This window comes from Primulina tabacum, chromosome 16, assembly GCF_025594145.1.
Source record: "Primulina tabacum isolate GXHZ01 chromosome 16, ASM2559414v2, whole genome shotgun sequence".
Taxonomy (NCBI): domain Eukaryota; kingdom Viridiplantae; phylum Streptophyta; class Magnoliopsida; order Lamiales; family Gesneriaceae; genus Primulina; species Primulina tabacum.
In genome coordinates this window covers 27,691,247-27,713,499 of record NC_134565.1, presented here as the reverse complement: position 1 = coordinate 27,713,499, position 22,253 = coordinate 27,691,247, and the positions used below count along the sequence as shown (strand labels likewise).

Below are 22,253 nucleotides of genomic sequence, written 5' to 3'. Positions count from 1 at the left end.
CGGCGAAAGTTTCATTAAAAATCGTCGCTAATAGTCGGAAATGGTCTATAAATATACAATTTCCGTTTCATTTTCCTCCACACCACTTCACAACACTTAAAATTTTTCTCTCTTACACGATTTTAGTTTCGATTTAGAGTACGTTTTTTGTTTCAATTTTTGGTTTATTTTTTAAGTGTTAGTTAAGATCATGATTATTGTTATAATAGTCATATTGTAGTTTTTTTAAAAATTTATTAAATTATAAAAGAAATTTTTTTTAACGAAAAAATTAGCGACGGTTTTTGAACTGTCGTGAAATGTAGCGACGATTACAAATTTAAACATTGTCGATAAATTAGCGACGGATTTTAAACCGTCGCTAAATTAGCGACGACGACGACGGTTTTTTACCGTCGCTAATCATCAAAAACCATCGCTAATTTTAGATATTCTATGAATATTAACGGCGTACATTGCACGCTGCAGATAATTGTATTAACGGCGTACATATGCACGCCGCGTATAATAGTATTAACAGTGTGCACATGTACGCCGCAGATAATCTTGAAATTTCAACAGCTTGCAGTTGTGCAGCGTGCAATGTACGCCGCGGAAAAAAAATTTGCGCGCTGTAAAAAACCATTTTTATTGTAGTGTGGATCGATTTTCTACATATGAAGTGGATATCCATTTTTTTAAACATCATATCCGAGCCCATAACTTTATTCTTGCCATATCTCAAATTTATGGGCGTGATTCACAGATACTTTTACACACGAAATAATTCCAAATATTAACAGTAAAAATCACTGAACAAAATTTAATATCTATCATTATAAAATAAGAATTCGACTTTCGATTCTGGGATTAAACCAGTGTTTAAGTTCAAACTACGTTAAGGGTACTATGATATCGACATTTTGTTAAGCTATGAACCTTTGGATACACGATCGAGATAATAACCATATATACAAACACTTTTGAGACGTAAGGGCAATTTTATGAAGCTACTTAACTTATTGCTTGTACACATACATCTATTTATGTTACTTCCCTAACACTAGATATTACGTGTGATTCTCCTATTGCTAGAAAATGTCGTATTTGTACGTTTGTAAACAAATATAATAAATTGATATATATGAATTTTTTTTTAAAATATTTAATAAATTCGTAGGTTTACCCAAGTTTGAGTTTTTTTCCAATGATAACAAAAGGAGAGTTGAGAAAACCGATGACAATTTTTATTCTTCTAGGGAAGATATGACAACATTACCATGTCTAATCTAAACATAGAAATGCATATTTTTTCTTGAACTTCTCACCCAAATAACATAAAATTGATGGTAGACAATTGAAAAACACACTCATTAATAAACGCAAAAAATCTGATAGATAAAAATTCAATCTGGTATCTGATAATCCTTGAGTGAAACTGTATCAGCATCTGCATTTCGAAGCCATCCAAACTTCTCCAAGAAGGGATTGTTCAAGTTCTTTGTTGGGTAATTATGGATGAAATTTTCCCACACATTTTTGCCTTCCAAATCTCTCATGACTTCCCAGAGGCAGCTGTTGCATTTAAAACCTGCACCAAAACTTACCATGAAAACCCTATCACCTTTCTTCAACCTCTTCTTCGCGTCCATGTAAGCTAAAACATACCACAGACTACTCGCCGACGTATTCCCGAACCGATGTAGTGTCATCCTTGCCGGCTCGACGTCAAACTCACGTAGATTCAGACTCTGTCGGATGGCGTCGATTACTGCTTTTCCGCCTGTGTGTAAGCAGAAATGGTCGACCCCCGTCTTGAAATTGATCTCCGGCCTTGCGGACGACGCAGATTTGCTCCATTTTTGCTGCATTTTGGTGGCATATTGCAGCAAAGTGAAGCGAATAAGCTCCCGCAGGGGCAAGATTTTGGGAGCTATGTTTTGTAAGTTCTCTATGAATGCCCGAGTGGCGGCTGAAGGGAGATTCTTGCCCAAATAGAAGCCAACGAACCCTTTATCGTCCTCTTTTTGGACGCAGCAGTTGAAGGATTCATCGTTTCCTCCATGATGGGTTCTTACTAAAGATTTGAGCTTGAACATGGCCCTGTGCTTCAATGATGTTTTGTTCGTCAAGATCATCGCACAACCACCTGTTCTAAACAGACAATTTGCTAGAATCATGGACCTCTCGTTTCCGTTGTACCAACTCGAGCTCAAAGACTCGGAGGTTAAAACCAGGGCAAGAGTATTTTTCCGGGTTTTGCAAATGTTTTCCACAACATTAATGGACACCAAGCTGGCGCTGCATCCCATCCCAGAAAAATTATAAACCTTGATGTCTTCTCTCATGTTGTAATAATTGATAATCCTAGAAGATAAAGATGGGACCGCCGCGAACATGGATATGTTTACTACAAGTACGTCGATTTCTGAAGGAGAGAAGTTTGTCCTCTTCATAAGTTTGTCGATGCTGTCGTGGAAAAACTCATCCGCTTCAACGATCCCATCATGTACCGTCGGGCATGCCTCCCGGCCTTCGAAAACCATCCTCGGGGCATAAGTTTCCTCGCCGATGCCAGAATTTACGATGGCATTTAAGAGGAACTTGTACTCGTCGAGGCCGAGGTTTTTGTTTCTCATGATCACTTCGCCGGAAAATTTCGTGCTCAGCTTCCTGTCATCTGTCGGCATGTAGCACTCGTAGTCCAAAATGTAGCAGTTTTGGTGCAGTTGTTTATCAAGATTTTTGTATATCATGTAGAAGAGAGATAGCAGAGGGAGAGAGCAGAAAAAAAGGTGAAGAAGATCCATGTCTTCTTTTTCTGTTTGAGGGAACTGCAAGAAGTTAATTGGAGGGCCGGGAATGAGAGACGTGCAAGGGCAATGTATATATGCTGCTGAGAAATGAAATCAATTATACATATGCATGGTCAGATTTGTGCTGTCTCTGCAAAGTCGTTTGGTTAATGCCTATGTTCAATAAATATCACCACTATCCAACCCATATCCTGATATCTCATTGAATGCGATTAGTGTTTTGTCAGAAAATGAATTCGTAGGTAGAAATCAAGATTCATTTATATCCGTACTTGGAATGGTATACGGGTGATTCCATGCTACCTCTGCTTTTTTACATAAGATGTACGTGCAAAATAAAAAACAAATCATATGGGATCCATTGTATTTTTCTGTTTTGTACAAAATGTTTGAACAGAAATGTCGATATGACATCGCACACATCAACTTCATTTTGTTTTTACTGTATAGAAGTTTTGAGTTTTGAAGTTTTGGTGGGGAAATTATATTCCCGTAAATGTATAGAGGCATTTGAAAATTGAGGGGTAGATGGCCTTCATTTGTTCATCTTTTCTACTTGCGGGAAGGGAGAAAGTGGGTGAGAACGGCATTAATTTATGCTGTCGAGCAATGCTTCATGAAAAATAAGAAAGAGATATAGACTTATGCATACACCTCTTTAATTATTTAAGAACAGAACTCGATCTTCTTGAATTTGATGAAAAATACGACTTTCTTGTGTTCGAATAATTTGAAGAAGAACACGATGAATTCCTTAAAATTCGCTGATTTTCTTGAATTTGAAGAGCTTAAGTTGAGAGAATTTGTGACTTGAATTCTCCTCCACTTCCTTGTCTTTTGTATTGTGTCTCTTCTCTCTTGGTCCTTTGTAGTCGAAGGATGCAAATTATTTCCATTTTCAATTGATGAAGGGTAATAATTTGATTGGCTCCTCGTGATTTATTTGGTGATTACTTTCCGTTAATCACAAAATTTGATTTCAAATACAAAAAAATCTTAGTATTTTCTTCCATTGAGTGCAAGATTGGATTTTTAATATTAAAATATTAATATTTCTTTATTTAGTACAAGATTGCAATCTTGATTTAAAATCTTGATTTGCTTACAAAATATATTAAATTTAGTATCGATTAATTAACTATTTATTTTTTTTGTAGGAATTTAATATCCCAATAAATAGAATTTTTATTGATATTTTAATATTATTTTGTATTTGCCATAATTTAATGAGTCAAAAATTTTAATTTTCTACAAATGCCTCGTCAGAACTTATTCGCAAATCGATTTTTTTAGCAAACAAGTCACGAAAATTTCCTTGTTGAATTTGGATTTTTTAAAAAATCTCCTACATAAATTTGAATGCGTGAGATTTCGTCTTGCTTGACTTTCTTTCTTCCATTCCATTACTTTTGCATTCTACGTTTTTCTTCTTTTTTTCTTTTGCAGCACAATGATTTTCTTTAAAGATATATCGTCTTCTTCTGACATCCAAAGTTTGGTGATACTTGAGAACGAGAGTTAACCAGAAGAAACAGACATTATTTTGGTTGTTGATGAGCCCATAACCGATCGTTATGCAAAGCCATGGCTGCGGTTGACAAACCCACTTTGTACCATTAAGTGGTCGATCGAGGCCCTTTCAACAAGACTTCCAAGGTTTGAGATTTACAAACGACTCATCGTCAAATATCACAAGAGCATATTCTATTACCATCATTGGGGCAGAATATAACTGAAGGCAAGGCAACAAGTGATGATACACTTCATTCAATTCACTGGCGAGTTTCATTATATCAAAGGATATTGGGAGTGTATTAAAGATATTCTTAGCCGGTGTGATCATAGACTTCAAGCAGCGCAACTATACGACCCAATGTTTGCTTCATTGTTCACATATGATCGATATACCAACATCATGAAAGTGTTTTGAAAGGCATGGTGTCCACTTAAGAATTCGCTATTGACTTTCACACGATGAATTATCTACATTTTGTGGGATGCATTCTTTGTCTGGCCTCTCCACCACCGAGCATCTACATGATGAAGTAATTCTATTGCAGAAGAGCTCACCGGTGTTGATGAAGCGAGTAATATATTTTTTCATCTATCTATCCACTTTTTTTCATCTTTATCACATACATCCACTACAAGAATTTTGGCATACAACAACGCACCTACGACAACGGTTTTTACTAAAACCGTTTTCGTATACTTTTTAACGATGGTTTTAGTGAAAATCATCGTCTAAAAACCGTTGTCTTTTGACGTTTTTTTGGGGGAAAGTTTGAGTGTTTTTTTAGAGTGACAACGGTTATTAGCGTGTTTTTTTGGACAATCGACAATGATTTTAGAAAACCTTTGTGGATTGGCGTGTTTTTTGAACAAATCACAACGGTTTTTGTAAATTGTTGCTATATTTAACGATGGTTAAAAAAAAACCTTCGCTAATAGTTAAACTGTCGCTAATAGCGACGTTTAATAAAAAACCGTCACAAGTCTATAAATATCCGCACCCTCGGTCTATTTTCTTCACACCATAAATTTCTCTCTAAGATGATTTTAAATTCGAAATGAGATAAAATTTTTCTCTACAAATCTTGGTAAATTTCTAAGTGTTAGTTATGATAATGAATATTATTAGTTTAGTCAGATTGTAAGTTTTTTTGGCAGATTTATTAAATTATAAAAGTAATTTTTTTTATTTTACTTAAAAAAATCACGACGGATTTAGTTAAAAACGTCGCTAATTAGCGACTGTTTAATCGTAACACATCGCTAAGTAGCGACGGTTTAGTCAAAAATCGTCGCTAATTAGCGACGGATTTTTCAAAAACCTTCGTTAATTTTGGCGACAGTTTTTGACTAAATCTGTCGCTAATTAGCGACGGTTTTTTTTAAAAAAAAAAACCGTCGCAATATGATAGCTACGACAACTGGTTTTAACCGTTGTCTTTGAATGCACTTTCCACAACACCCTCAGTTACAACAGTTTTAAATGGCCTACGACAACGGATTTTCCGTTATTGTATAACGTTTTTCTTGTTGTGATCGAAAGAGTTCAAAATGTGAGTCAAGTACAATCTACTTAGGAGGAGTTGGAGCACATTATTAAAGAACCTGGTGATTTGAAGAAGGGGAATAAAATTTTATCCGCTTTCTTGAATAGTCAACAACGATCGTTGTCCAGTGCTCAAGCAGAGATTCATGAGATTGAAGGAGAAATCAATACGATCGGAAACATTTTCCTATTGGATGATTAAGTTATCGGGAGTTTGAATACATTGATGATCCATCTAGAAGTCACAAAAAAAACTTTAAGAAGTTTGATCCCTTGGCTTTTTAGCATTTCCTAGGGGCTTTTATGTTCTTCATGCTTTATGTAATGAACATCTTTTTGTGACCATTGGAAATTTACTTCTCGGATTTTTTTACATGCAACATTTAGATTGTATTTACCTTTAATCGAAAATATCTACTTCCACGTGAAAAGAAAACAATTACTTCATGATTGTACTTAGAAAATATCTAAGTTTCCTACGTACCCAATAGAGGGATCAAGTCATAACGTAGTTTAAAATTTTGATAATTTTTTTTTGGAGGTACCGTGCACAGTTTATACTCAATCGGGCCAGGAGTGTCTATTGCTTAACCACCCTAGACTAGGTGGGTATTTAATAGTTACCTACATAAAATATCTTAAGTGGGAAAAAATACAGTTTGACCACATGAATTTATTATTGGTGGGGTACATAACAGTTTAGCCACGTGTATCACCATTCACAATTTATACTCTTGTGGGTCAGGAGTTTTTTTTTTACGCATAGTAATATTTCAAGAATTTTCCATTTATGTGGCTGATTCTCAAACCATCTTCAGCCACTAGTTTGTATGCGCCATTGGCATATACTTCTTTGACAACATACGAGCCATCTCATTTGGGTGTGAATTTGTTCTCAGCTCGATGGGTGGTGATGATAGGTCTTCTCACTGCGAGCACCAAATCACCAACTTGGAATGATCTTGATCGTACTTGTTGAATGCCTGAGAGAGACGAGCTTGATAACACTGAAGTTTGTGTTGTGCTTTAAGTCTTTTCTCATCAAGAGCTTCTAATTCCTCAAGGTGTAGACATGCGTTCTCTTCCTCTATCGAGCCCTCTTGCACGACCATTCTTAGTGGCGGAATTTGTTGTTCGAAGGAAATGATAGCTTCCACACCATACACTAATGCATAAGGAATCGCTTGAGCAGGAATTCTATAAGTAGTCACGTATGCCCATAAATCCTCTCCAATTCTCTCATTCCAGTCCCTTTTTTATTTAGAAATTATCTTTTTCAACAGATTTCTTAATGTCTTGTTGAAAGTTTCAGCCAGACCATTAGCAGCAGTGTAATACATGGAAGACTTTCTTTATTTAAAATCGAACTTCACACAGAGTTTGTCAATTAAACTATTGCAAAAAGACTTTCCATTATCTATTATCATATACCAAGGAATCTATTTGCGGTAGAAAATGTGGGTGCGAATAAAATAGGCTAAATTATTTTTCTTCACTTCTTTGATAGGCACTGTTTCAGCCCATTTATGAAATTATTCTATTGCAGATAGGATATACAAATGTTCATCAGAAGACTTAGTCATAGGCCCGAATACATCTAAGCCCCATGCATCAAACAGTCAAGAGGATACTGTAGGATGTATTGGCTCAGGCGGTTGGTGAATGAAATTTTCATGGTACTAACATGCTTGAAATCTTTGTGCAAAATCCATGCAATCTCTTACCATTGTTGGCCAGTAATAACCCATTATTTTTATTCGAAAATGTAACTTTGGGCCTGTCTGTTGAGCGCCGTAAATTCCAAAATGGACTTCCTCGATGGCTCGGGTGGCTTCTTGATCTCCTAAACAACATAAGAATACTCCATCAAATGAACGTCTATACAAGATACCTTCATAGTAGATAAGGTGAGATGCACATCATCTAATGTCTATCCTTTGACGTGGGTTTTTTGGTAGTTTTTCCTACTTCAGGTAATCAACAAATGTCTGACGCCAATCTTCCTTGTCAATCTCGAACAGTTCAATAATGTAGTTATCATATTTCATTTCTCCATCACTTTCATCGTCAAATAATGGTGGTATGACCCAACTCTTGCAAATCTGTACACGAGTTTCATCATTTGGCATGGCAAGTGTGGAAGCAAGTTTGGCTAGCGCACCGGCATGCTTATTATTTTTTCTCGGAATGTGCTCAATTTCTATGTCACCAAGCCATCCCATAAGCATCTTAGCCTAATTGAAATATGGGAGTAATTCGGGCTTCTTAACTTCACATGATCTGAGTAATTGATTGACCACTAGATGGGAATCTCCGTACACTTGAAGATGTAGTTGTTTTATGTTGACCGCCATTTAAAGTCCAAGTATTAGAGCTTGATATTCAACAACAGTGTTGAGCAGTTTTGAGCCAAAGTAAATGAGTACAGTAACATCTCCCCTTCAGATGTGAAAAATTGATGGATCGGTTCAGGCACCTTTGAAGGTGCTTCAAACACAATATTCTCAATGAGCTGTAATAGCTCGTGTTCTAAAATGTAAACAACGATGAATTAGATCGAGCTTGGTTTTAAACCAAGCGAAAGTACTCGAAATAATCTTTCTTTAAGAAAGCTAATCAGTTTAAAGCTTTTAACTTATGTAAACTGATTAACTGATATAAGGGGGATCAGTTCTTGCATATACCCATTCAGTTATGGTGAGAACTGAACTGATAACAGCTCGAACTGATCAAATCAGTTTGAAAACAAAAGTTAAGCAGTTAAGTACACAAGATATATTTATGGATGTTCGGAGACTTTAACTGTTCCTACGTCACCCCTTCTACCACCTCGGGTAGGTTCCACTAGAAGACTTTGATTTATACAAAGCTTTGTACAAACCCACTCAATTTAGGACTTACCCTACTGCCTAACTGAACTCCTAGCCTAAACTGAAGACAATACCTTCCAGCCAACACTTGTTTAACGTCTATGTTCAAAGACTACATACACAAGTTTAACGTCTTTGTACAAGACTCACTCAGCTATTCAATAAGCTCAAATTTCTGTATAAATGTGAGTAATTGTGTGCGCGTGTGTGTGAGAACTGATATGATTACAACACGAAAGTGTTCTCACACACTGAGAGAAAAATTCTCCTAAACTGAGCTGATAACACTTTGAAGTGTTCTCTCAAATCTGGGTTGATTGCTTCTTGTAAGCTGATGTACATTATGTGTGCCCTACTCTGTTGATTTTCATACACTTGTGTATTTTCCACACACTTGTATATTTATGATCTCAGTCTGGTATTTATAGAGGCAATGTGACCGTACACCAAGACTCGTCAAATATGAACGTTACAGTTTGAATTCGTTCCTCGAAATGTGTCTATACTTTTCGACAGCCATTCTGGAACGTTTTGACTTTAAGCAATGCTGCAACGTCTATTATTGTCCTTTGACTGGACAAAAGATTTTCCTCAGTACACACAGATGGATTCCATTGAATAAGCTTGTCGTGTTCTGCAAACTGATTGATTCATAACTGATGTTCTGAACTGGTCTTGAATCGGTGTGGTGAAATCAGTTGGCTCGTCAGCTGAACTGATTTCACTGATTCAGTGGAACTGGTCAGCTGGGCTCTTCATCAGTTGAGCTCTTCATCAGCTGGCCGGGATTCTTTAATCCAAATGTCATCACTTTGTAACAGCGTATACCTTTCAGAGTGTGAAATGCGGTTAGTTCTTCATTTTCCGGTACCATGCGAATCTGATTATATCCAGATGATCCATCCATGAAAAACAGTGTTTTGTGACCCATGGTAGAATCAGTCATGAGTTCGGTTATGGGCAATGGGAAGTCATCTTTAGGGCACACTTCATTGAGATCTCTAAAGTCAACACAAATTAGGAATTGTCCATTCTTTTTCCTTACAAAGACTATGCTAGATATCTGTGCAGTATACTTGACTTCACGGATGAATCGAACTTTGATGAGTTTGTTGACCTCATTTTCAATTAGTGGGATTAATTCAGGACGAAACCTCCGTTGAGCCTGTTTGATAGGTCGAGTTCCTCTTTTGGCAGCCAAATGATGGACTGCCACCTTCGGATCTAGTCCGAGCATTTCTTTATAAGACCATGCAAATATGTCTTTATATTTATGTAATAGCTATACAGATGCTTCTTATTCATCAGTAGATGACAAGGTGTTGAGGTAGATTGGTCGAAGGTTATCAAGACCACTCAAGTTAATTTCTTTTAACTCATCTATTGTGGCTTTAACTCCTCCTTTGAGCACAGGAGGGGCGGTCCAACATCTTCCTCTAATGGAGCCACGTCTTCCTTTGAGGTGATGTGTCATGTTGTCACCAAGTCTTTTTATAAGTGTTCGATATTTTATAAAGTTTTCATATTTCTTCATCACATTTTCCAGATTGTCGATTTATGCAATATCAGGCATTGCTCTGAGGGTTTGTTTGAGTGATTGAACTCCGATCTTTTGGAAGATGTCATGGAGAATGTCGCAATCCATGTTATGACAAGAAGCTACACTCTCTATATCATCTTCATTTTCTTGGACTCGTGCGTAAACCACAGTCTTTATTTTTGCCTTAAGAAATTTATCGCACGATATGATCAAGATGGTGTGTTGCTTCATACGGGATGGAATCAGACTCCACAATCTTCCTGGGTCTTGCTGTTTATACGCTTTCCTAAAATTCTTAGATGTGTTTAATCTTTGACACTCGTTGCTCCTACTGTTCCACCTTTTACATCAGCCTAGCCTATCAAATACAGACACCCATTGTTTTTCATAAAAGGCCTTGTTCGTTGACGAGGATCCATATTCAGCAGTATGTATAGTTGATACTGACTCTTTTGATTGCAATGCGAACAGGGCGTGGTGGGACAAACCCAAGGCTTGTTCGGTTTTTTTGAACTGGATATCCATTTTCTTTCATATTTTGGGTAGTAGTCAGTTCATGTCCCTATTTGTCAGAAATTACCAAAGGAAGTTTTTCCAATGCAAGATTCTCCTTTGGATTATATATAGCATTAACGAGAAATTTGTAAGTTTTTAGATCAAAACCCTTAACGCTCTGTAGTTCCCAGCATTCCCCATGTTCTAATTTGATACCTTGAGTTGGGCAAACGAATCCCTTGAGCTTTGTAAGGGGGAGTATTAAGGGATCCATTTTTTAGGTGAGTAATTCACCTTTCGACTGATCTTTATGGAACGCCATACTTTCTTTGATTTCATTATCCTGTTTTTTGGATTCTGGATGAGGTTAATCATCTTCGATTTTTGTATTTTTATTTTTGAAGTAATATTTGGCATCAGAAAAATGTGATTCAGCTTCGGTAATTGGTCTCTCATCCCCAAGAACCTTCTTCACCACTCCATCTCGAGAGTATTTGAATCATTGATGCCATGTAGATGGAAAAACCCCATTTCCATGAAGCAATGGTCGACCGAGAAACATGTTGTAGGATATTTTGGCATCTATGACATGAAATAATACACTCAATGACATGTTTTCCATTAGTAATTCTAATCTTATAGCCCCAAGAGCCCTTTGCCCTTCTTGATTGAATCATTGGATCATAAGACGAATATTTGCAAGTTCCTTCATGGAAATGTTCAATTTTTTCATTGTACACAAGGGAATAATATTGACTACTGAACCTCCTTCAACCAATATCTTATTCACTTTTTTATCGTGACTATAGCCTGTGGAGAATAGTGGCCGATTGTGAAATTTGGAATTGAATGATAGATCTTTGTCAGTAAATGCCAGCGTAATTTTCAATCGGTGGTATTTGCAATATTTTGGGTCATCCACTCGCTCAGCTTCTTCAGGAAGCTTCTTTTCCGGCAAACGTCTTTGACTAGATTCCTCGAAGAATATATCGAAGCCCCTAGTGAATGCCTTGGATGCACATTTCGATGGCAAAGGATTCCGAAAATCGATCTTTGCAGTTAAGGCTCAAATTTCTCCAAAATTAATATAGTCAATGACAGGCTCTTCTTTCCATTGTCGTGAGTTTGTTAGCTCAACCATACTAACTACTCGTCGGGTTCTGTAGAAACAATTGAGATATTCTTGTTCTAATTGGTTCCAAATATCAATCGAGTATTCCTCCATATTATTGTCCCAATCAAATGTGTTTCTTTTTAGCGAACGGATAAATTGCTTTACCAGATGATCTTCATATGTGCCAACGTTATTACAGGTTTCAATAAAGTGAGCCACATATTGCTTCGGGTTCCCTTTACCATTAAATTGCTGAAATTTCGGAGGTTGATAGCCTATCATCATTCTTAGATTATCAATTCTTTGCGAATATGGCTTGCCATAGGCTAGGGAAGACTTTGAGCATCCATCAAATTTATCTTTGATAGTCTCTATAATGAATTCTTTTAGCTGGTCGATGGGGATTGTTCCATCGGATGATACATGAAATTTATTTGTTGGAACCGTTTCTCTTTCCTCCGATGATGATTCAATGTCATTGTTAGTTTCATGATGTTTTCCTTTCATGTGACTTGCGTCAACATGATCTATCTTGCCCATCAACTTTGTAATTTGAGTCTTGTTCTTGAACATGTCTCACGAGTCCTTCGATGGCTTTCGACAGATTCGCTACTCGATCTTCCGAAGTTGTGGCATTCATCACAATCACAGGTGCTATATTTGAGGTTCCCAAGTAGCTTAATGGTACATGAATGATGAATATTCACCTTTAGCCTTTTGGGTGGTCTCATTGAAGCTACTCCGAAGGATACTAACATCCTTTTGGACATATTCCTTGTGACGACTCCAAGTCTTCCCATTGACTTTGTAAAAGAAACCTTCATATTTGAGATCTTGTCATAGACCGACATGTTGTCTATGATGCTTTTGTTGAAGAGAATAGATGAAGAGTAGAGATAGTCCCACCAGGCATGCCATAAATTTGTAACACAAATTTCATTATTTCGTAAAATCACAAAAAAAATGTGGATACAAATTGAATTTTTAAAATAAATAAAGATTTGTGGGTGCAATCTCTAAATGCTCCATTGATTATCCTCCTCAACGACAATTTCTTGTTAAATTTGAGTTTCTTAAGTATTTGATCTTCGTGGAAGATGGTTTGGCATTTCAATATCATTAATTCGATATGTCAACACCTTGATATCGAATTAAACTTCAAAATTTGAGAAGAACACGACCAACACATTGGATCACGCCTTGAAATTTGTTGGTCTTGAATTGGATGAATTTCAATTTGAAGATGAATACGATGGACGATTTCGTTTCTCTTCTTGAATTTGATGAAAAACAAGATCTTATTGAATTTAAATAATTTGGAGAAAGACCACAATGAACGACTTTATTGATCTTCTTAAAGTTGCTGAAAAACTCGATATTCTTGAATTTGATGAAGAAGAACGATTTCATTAATCTTCTTGAAGTTGATGAAGAACTCAATATTCTTGAATAAGATGAAGAACACAATCTTCTCGAATTTGAATAATTTGAAGAAGAACACGATGAACGCCTTGAACTTCACCGATCTTCTTTAATTTGAATAATTTGAAGAATAACTAGATGAACGCCTTGAATCACGCATTGAAGTTCGCCGAATGTCTTGAATTTGATGAAGAACTTGATCTTCTTGGATTCGATGAAGAACACGATCTTCTTGAATTTGAATAATTTAAAGAATAACATGATGAATGCCTTGACCTTTGCTGATCTTCTTAAAATTGAAGAGCTTAAGCTGAGAGAATTTGTGCCTTGAATTCTCCTCTACTTCTTTGTTTTTTGTATTGTGTCTCTTCTTTCTTGGTCCTTTGTCCCTATTTATAGTTGAATGATGCAACTTCTTTTCTTTTTCACAAGGCGTCATAATTTGATTGGCTCTTCGTGATTTATTTGGTGATTACTTTCTGTTAATAAAAAGATTTAATTTCAGATACTAAAAATATTAGTATTTTCTTCCATTGAGTGCAAGATTGGATTTTTAATACTATAATATTAATATTTTCTTCTATTTAGTACAAGATTGCAATATTGATTGGGCACAAAATATATTAAAGTATCAATTAATTAACTATTTATTTTCCGTAGAAATTTTATAACTCAATAAATAAATTTTTTTTATTGATATTTAATATTATTTTGTATTTGTCATAATTTAATGGGTCAACAAATTTAATTATCTATACTTGGTTCTATAACTCGTCAACGTGGGCGTGTCATATATGGCTTCAACATGACAAGCACTTGGAATTCATGACAATTTCTCTTGACTTTACTTAGAATTCATGACAATTTGTCTTTCCAAAGTCAAAATATTAATTTCAAGATAATAATACCACAAATCTCAAAATATACTCTCCATACTAAAAATACGATTTAATAACTAGGAATTAAAATTTTATCTTTTAAATAACTACGGCAAATATCAAATAAAAGGGAAAAAGAAAAAAAAAAATTGGATGAAACGGTTGGAAGATATGCAGATGTGGTGGCGTTTAGTTATAAATTTTCTTGGAGTTGTCACGTTTGGCGGAAGCCATTATATTCTTCTACCTCAACACGTGCATTGAACTAATACGGTAGGACCTCAACAGCTGCTTGCCTGGAATCACATTTTTCAGACGCCAAAAATTTGTGTGAGAAGGTCTCACAGGTCGTATTTTGTGAGACAAATATCTTATTTGGGTCATTCATGAAAAATTATTATTTTTTATGCTAAGATTATTACTTTTTATTGTTAATATCAGTAGGGTTGACCCGTCTCACAGATAAAAATTCATTAGACCGTCTCACAAGAGACCTACTATTTTTAAATATATTTCTCATGAAAATTTGAAGTCCCTTTTGGAAAATATAACATACATTATATAACATAACTTTTAATAAACTATTATTTTAACTTACAACAACCGAAGTATATAATATCTTTGACATATACAAAATATAAGAAAAATATAATATTACAGTAAGATCTAGTAATTCTACCGTCTCTTGGCCAAATATGAGGAGGGGCTAAGAGGCAAAGTTCTCAAAACTCGACAGATTAACGAACCAACCTGCTTTAAAATATTGGTTCAATTGGTCAGACCGATTCAATTAGAAGGTCGAATCGGAATAATATTATATCATATAAAATAATAATTTATCAAAATTTGAAAAATCAAATAGGCTCTAATATTAATATAATAACATTTTTAACAAAGTTCAAAATCCAAATAATCATATATATATAATAAATATTAAATTAAAAATGTTGAATTGTCTTTAATCGATTCATTGGTCCGATCGATTTGATCGATAAAATAGTTTTTTTTTTTTTTTTATGTTATCCATACGGATCCCGCGATGGATTACGGATAGAGGTTCCAAAATGAGTGCTATGAGGTTTCTGCCTCAGGCCTAGCAGGTGGAGAGGGTCCCGATCCCAATGAATTTTGGCAAGTGCATAGTCATAACTATATTTAAAAAAATGCTTTTATAAATGAATATTTAATCTAAATTTAGATTTTTGGGCTTCGGCCGGCCCTATAGTAATGTAAATCATTCTACATGCGTAAAGAAAGGAAAAAATCTTATCAGGAAAAAAATTTCCTTATCATTTTAGTAAAACATTATATTGTCCATATTGCTTGTCTTACCTCCTACTTTAGTCCCTAATATTTCTGTCGTGCCAAAAAATGTTCCTAATCTTACAAAATCATGCCTATTTTAGTTTTTAAAGCACAAATATTTTAAAATTATTCCCAAAATAACTTTGGTTGAAAAATATAGATAAAAGCCATGAAAATGGTATCAGAATCTGGGTTTTTTATTTCAAATATTTAAATTATTAATATTAATATTAGATAACTTATCTTGTTAAGGAGGGATTTTTTTTTTATCAAAATATGGGTCCAAACATATGTTCTATTTATTATTTTCAGAATTTATTCTAATATTTTAGAATATTTAAAACAAAGAAATCTAATCATTGTTATACATCATAAACAACTAGGAATAAATCAGATTACAAATATAAAATATGATTCAAAATACTATATTCCTAGAAAAATTTCAGATTCCTCCAAAATGTCATTAAAACTTAGAAAAATTTAAAAGACGGTACAAAATTATAACAATCAGTTATATTGTGTACCACAACAAATTGAAGATATCCTTAAGAAATAGATAAAAATTTGTGTGAGACGGTCTCACGAGTCGTATTTTGTGATACAGATATCTTATTTGGGTCATCCATGAAAAAGTATTAATTTTTATGCTAAGAATATTATTTTTTATTGTGAATATCGGTAGGTTAACATGTCTCACAGATAAAGATTTGTGAGACCGTCTCACAAGAGACCTACCCTAAGAAATAAGATGAAATTCTTGAAGCCTTGAAAGAGAATCAAACAAGGGTCCAAAGCATAAAACACCAACTCAGTTCTAACAATAAGATCGCGGGAGGAATTTTACCACCTTCTTTTGGTACCAAACCTTTGTTACATCAAAGAGGGAATACCAAAGTGATGCAAAAATTATTAACCGACGATGAGAAAATTACCAATCTTATGAAAAAATGGTCTCAGAAAAAAAAATTGATGTCAACCATAAAAAAGATTGGTCTAGATGATCTTCAAGACCTAAAAGTCTTTTGCAAACCTCAAGGTTGTAAAACTGAAACTGAATACAACTAGGAGTGACAAACCCTAGTTATTGGAATACCTTCTCAAGAACAACCTAAGGAAAGTGTAAGATACTATGACACAAATATGAGAGGACCCCAAAACAATTTCTAGGTAGGTGGAGAAGCACACTCAATGAGAAGAAGGTCAAGAAGGAATTATATTCTCTTTCACCAAAAAACCTATGTAAAGACTGTTTTAAAACCAATACATCCTTACGGGGTTACGCTAAACCTAAATGTACTGGAAATCAAAAGTAGAGAAGATTTCATTTGTTAGGATCGAAAAAGAAGTTTAGAGGGTGGTAAATAAGCTCTTTTAAACAAACTGATAGATTTTGAAAAATAATTTGTGTTAGCAGTTTAGATAAGTTTTTCAATCAAACTAAGTACTTGAATAAATTAATAAATAAATTACCGAAACAACTCAATATATAATGTGAACAAAATATACAAGTATAAGATAAATATCATAAATGAAAATAAATAAAAGTGACAATTTGTTTATGAAATTTAAAGACAAATCTTCTACGTCTTTTCTTTCTTCTGTTTGCAGAAAGATTCCATTAGAAGATTTGTTGGTACAACTCTTATACAAACTCACTTTAACTCGGTTAACCAACCCTATTGAGCTAAAATACTTAGTCTCAATTGGGCAACTTAGTATGTTCATAAAGACACTCCTGACAATTGCAATACTTCTCACTATATAAAATAGCTTATGTAAACAAATGATAAGTAAGAATAAAAAGTGCAAAAAGTGATTGTTGATCAATTTGATTGAATTTTAAGCGTGCGAAAATAAGCTTGAAAACATAATTTTAAGATATACTGATAGAGATAATAATAAAAAAATCGATAGCACACAAGATTCAAAGTCGCAGGGAGAGTTTTAACATTTGTGATGAATTCCCGTTTTACAGTTAATGAACTTAACCTTGATAAATTTGAATGGTAATCACAAATGTACTAGATGACTAAATTTTTTGCGGAGAATGTCACGTGTTCTTGTCGTATTTCCAAATATAGTATTGAGAAATTGAAATTTCTTGGACACTAGCTTGATGAAGCAATCAACGTATCTTTTATTATGTTATAGATAGAGAATGTATGTCCTTACTGCCAACATTCAAATTAAACTAAAAAATAACTGATTGTTGTATTTCACATTATTTCTTTAGATCAGTCTAAGGGTTAGCACAATGAGTTTTGTCTATTTTAGCTCAATTATCCTTGACTGCTATATATAAGATCGGATCAGTGGAGTTCAGCGTATGTTATTTCGATACTTCTAATCAGATTAATTCATCGGGAGATCTGTGTTCAATATTTCAGTTTTATCGGATCAACTTAGTTTATAATCACCAAAACTTAAGTTCAAATTTGTGTCTTAACAATTTCTTTTTTTTTTTTTTTTGATTGATAACAATACCAAGCAAAAAAACATGTAATGAAATAGATCTTTTATAGATAATCAAATAACACAAATAAAAACAAGAACATTTTATCTTTTTAAAAGTTGGTGCGAAGAATGACTTGGCATATCACTACCATGTCTTGAGCTGCTATTGTTAGAATAGGTGTCCACAGCAAGCCAACTTGTGATTTGAGCTTTGTTCACTCTAATTTTAATAATATTGTATGGATTTTATGCAATTATAAGATTAAGTTTATTTGTATACTCAGCTCGTGAAAGCTGCATAGATAAAGACCTTGAATATACTTTAGTACCATGATGTAAATTTTACGGGGTTGATCATGAAATTCATCACACGTGTACTATATATTCTAAATATGTTCCTAGTTGATTCTGCAGCCTAAAATAAGGATTAAAGTCGCTGAAACTAGCATATGTAATGTAAACGACGTGTTTCATTGGTAAGGGCATGAAGATGTCCATTAATACAGTTCAGTGATCATGAGACGGATCACTGAACAACCTTCCCTCGGATTTTCCAATTGGTTATCACTTATCGAGTGGAAAAGTCTGCGGTTATAGTCTTACATCATTAGTCCTTAGACCTGAGACAGCATGAAGGCTCTACGTACTAGCACTGTACTTTGACTCGTTTACCGAATGAGGGACATCAGGTGACGATATTGGGTGTAGCTCCGGAATATGTAGGAACCAATGCTTTGTATTTGGAGATTCACCGATCACCTGCAGGTGTGGATATCCTACGTGATCTGATAAGTTAATAGTGCAAGGAATATCTGCAAGAGTAAGGTCAGATACGTGCTTTAGGGAAGGTGGTTCTGCACATCCTATGAAACTTTTATTACTTAAAGATACATCACATTGTTATCGAATTCATTTGAAACTCTCGGTATACCAATGATTACAAATATGATCGAGATATATGAGTGAAGGGATTATACTGTATGCAAACCATAATCTATTGGTTCTTGTAGGTGATGTTACTAGACGCTCTTACCATGATCTGATAGATTTTATCAGACTTAATTTCTGACATTCTTGTTATCAATGGTTTGATGCACTGAATGGGCCAAATAAGGCTAAGCATGAATAAGAACAAATGTTGTTTCGAATAACCTAAGTAAAGTAAAACCACGACTAGCTGTATCTCTTAACTATTGAGGGTTACACAAGTATTGGATTTCGTATTTTCCTAGAGATAGTCAAATTCAAGAAGTTGAATTGGCGATTGTAGTTTGATGAAGATCAAATATATTGTTTATAAATGAGTTTATGAGTCCATTCCATTTTTGGAACGTTTGAAAGTTAGATTAATTGTTAATTAAGTGAGAAGAATGCAGCTGCCAAATTTAATAAAATAGTTCAGAAAATAGGCGGCTACCAAAAATCTATAAGTTGAAAATTTTTTCCTTCAAAATTTCTTATTTTTCATTATATGAACGAGAATTGTAGCCTTGATATATTGATTGTGAGGCCCAGGGCCGAAGAGGACGGGGGGTGTTCGTCGGTGCCATGAGGTGGCACGGACAAAGAGCGGCTCCTGGCAGGCTTCTACGTGGAGGGAACATGGATGAACCGTTCTTACACCGGAAGGAGAGGGATTCCGAGACTATTCAATGTAATGGACTGTACAGTTGAATAGGGCTTAAAAGATTTGATATGTACTACTCATATCACGAATGTGCATATTCTTTTCGGTAGCTCGTCACATAAGAACTCTAAAATTAAGCGTGCTTGACTTGGGGCAATTTTACGGATGGGTGACCCCTGGGAAGTTTCCTAGGATGCGTGTGAGTGAGGATATAAGCACGCTGGAAAGACTCGTCTTGGTACAGTGATGACAGTCATCAAATCTGGGGCGTTACAAGTGGTATCAGATCCGACCTCTCCGAGTACGGTGTGGTTCGGAGACGAACCAAGCGGAAGCTGGTGGGCATGTGAAGCCCGTGGCCGAAGAGGGCGAGGGGTGATCGCCGGTGCCATGAGGTGGCACGGACAATGAGCAGCTTCTGACAGGCTTCTACGTGGAGGGAACATGGATGAACCGTTCTTACACCGGAAGAAGAGGGATTCCGAGACTATTCAATGTAATGGACTGTACAGTTGAAGAGGGCTTATAAGATTTGATATGTACTACTTATATCACAAATGTGCATCTTCTTTTCGATAGCTCGTCACATAAGAACTCTAAAGTTAAGCGTGCTTGACTTGGGGCAATTTTTCGGATGGGTGACCTCTTGGGAAGTTTCCTAGGGTGCGTGTGAGTGAGAACATAAGCACGCTGGAAAGACTCGTCTTGGTATAGTGAGGACAATCATCGAATCTGGGGCGTTACATTGATGTTGTCTAATCTTCGATCAGAGTTATAATGAATTCACAATTATTTAATTATTATATTTGGAATATGCTGATTAAATAAAAATTGAGTAGCAGTGACTACTATATAAGATTCTCACGGAATATTCTAGAAGAGTCTATAATTAATTAATTATTGATTAAGTAATTTAATAATATTTTAATTACAATCGTTATTTAATTATATTGTATCATGTATCATTATCATCAAGAGTTGATAATTATTTAATTATACCTGGTATTTTCATAAGTGGAAAGTACAACATGATAATTTTAAATAATGAAAATTATAGAATCACGATATGATTGACATAGTGTTTTTATTAAAAAATAATTTATCAAAAGTTGATAACATAAAATGCGCTACAATACAATCTAGTATTGATTTCCTCATCTATTTCTTCTCCCAAAAATCGACCAACCCCTTGGGGAACAACCACCATCAGCCAATCATCTTCCACCATCATGTTGTCATGCTCACTGCTGTGAGAACCGGGAAATTTTGAATCAAGTCATGTAAGAAATAAAACTCAAAACTAAGCTCAAAACTTTAAGCTTAACTATAAAACTCAACTATAAACTTAAATTTCAGCTAACGCGGCTCGAGGAAATAACTCAAAAGCTCGAAGATTAGCTCAAAATGGATCTACGCTACAAGAAAACCACAAAAGTCAAAGAGTCATCACCGGTAGAGTAAACTCCCAGCTCAAGGACCCAATCTTTTAGCTCAAAGAAGCTCATCTCACCTTGTCCTAAAATAACCAAAATGGAGCTAGAGAAGAGATAGGAGGCTTGGACACATTTATGGTGCAAGAACTGTCCCTTTAGTAAACCAAGGTGACTCTTAAAGAATGGATAGAGTTTTGATCACATTGAAAGCCTTTCTTGGCATCAAGGTGCACGGCCATGGGGTTATTGAAAAGCCTTTTTTCACCTATAAATATGGCATCACATGCTGAAGAAAATCATTACAAAAAACCTTCAAAAATTTCGGTCCCCACCCTTTCCAAAAAGATCTCGGCCGACGCAACCTATTAGGAAGAAGGAGGAGTTATTTCGGCTGTTTCGTGCTGTGGATTGCTGTCAATACTGTCGTTAGGTTCCTGTCCAAGTTCGGTCTCCACCTGTTTGAATAATCGCAAATTTCGCACGTCTGAGTTTGAGCCAATTTTGAATTACACACTCGAATTTCGGTAAGTGGGTTTTTATTATGTACTCTATTGTAATTTAAACTGTGTAAATATAACATGACATGCATGTATGTGTGTCCATTCCTTTCAAAAAGTTTTATACTCTTTTTAAAATTTCGATCGATGTATGAAATTTTCTTTCGGCTTTCGATATTTTTTGATTCCGCTGACTTCGTTCAAAATTCTGATAAGTTCTGTTCGGTAAATCTGATTATGTGATACACTGTTACAATTACATTTGGATGCGGGACGACAATTGTAGTTCTGTCTGGCCCCCATCAGTGGGTATAAAACTGTGTTCTGTCTGGCCCCCATCAGTGGATAAAAAAACTGTGTTCTGGCCTCACCTCTTAGAGGACTAACTTATTGGGGGCAATTTGACCATGGAAAATAAGAAGAATAACAGTGTTGTATTTGTTCTGATTTATTCTGAATTGTATGATAACCTTTGTCTCATATTTCAAATTTGATTCGATTCTGTTATGATAAGTCAAGTCTTGAAAGTCTGTTAAAATATACTTTAAAATTATCTCTATATTTATTTTTGGAAATCGATCGGCCCCCACTTGCTGAGTGTTTCCCAAAACACTCAGCCCTTACGTCTCTCCCCATATAAGAATGAGGAAAATTGAATGAGGATGAGCTGGCGACGTTCTGGGGCTGGTGATCGCACCAAAAGATCTAGAATCAAGACTTTGTGTTTATTTCGCTTCCGCAAATATGATTTAATTTTTATTCTAT

At 35.2% G+C, this 22,253-nt stretch overlaps 1 protein-coding gene across 1 annotated transcript; it reads right to left on the bottom strand.

Annotated features, from left to right (window-relative positions):
- Window positions 1-1,212: 1,212 nt before the first annotated feature.
- Window positions 1,213-2,941, bottom strand: LOC142529132 (3-ketoacyl-CoA synthase 12-like). The gene has a single exon (XM_075634551.1). It carries the CDS (start codon window positions 2,787-2,789, stop codon window positions 1,386-1,388), a length of 1,404 nt encoding a protein of 467 aa, XP_075490666.1. The 5' UTR covers window positions 2,790-2,941; the 3' UTR covers window positions 1,213-1,385.
- Between the last annotated feature and the right edge of the window lie 19,312 nt (window positions 2,942-22,253).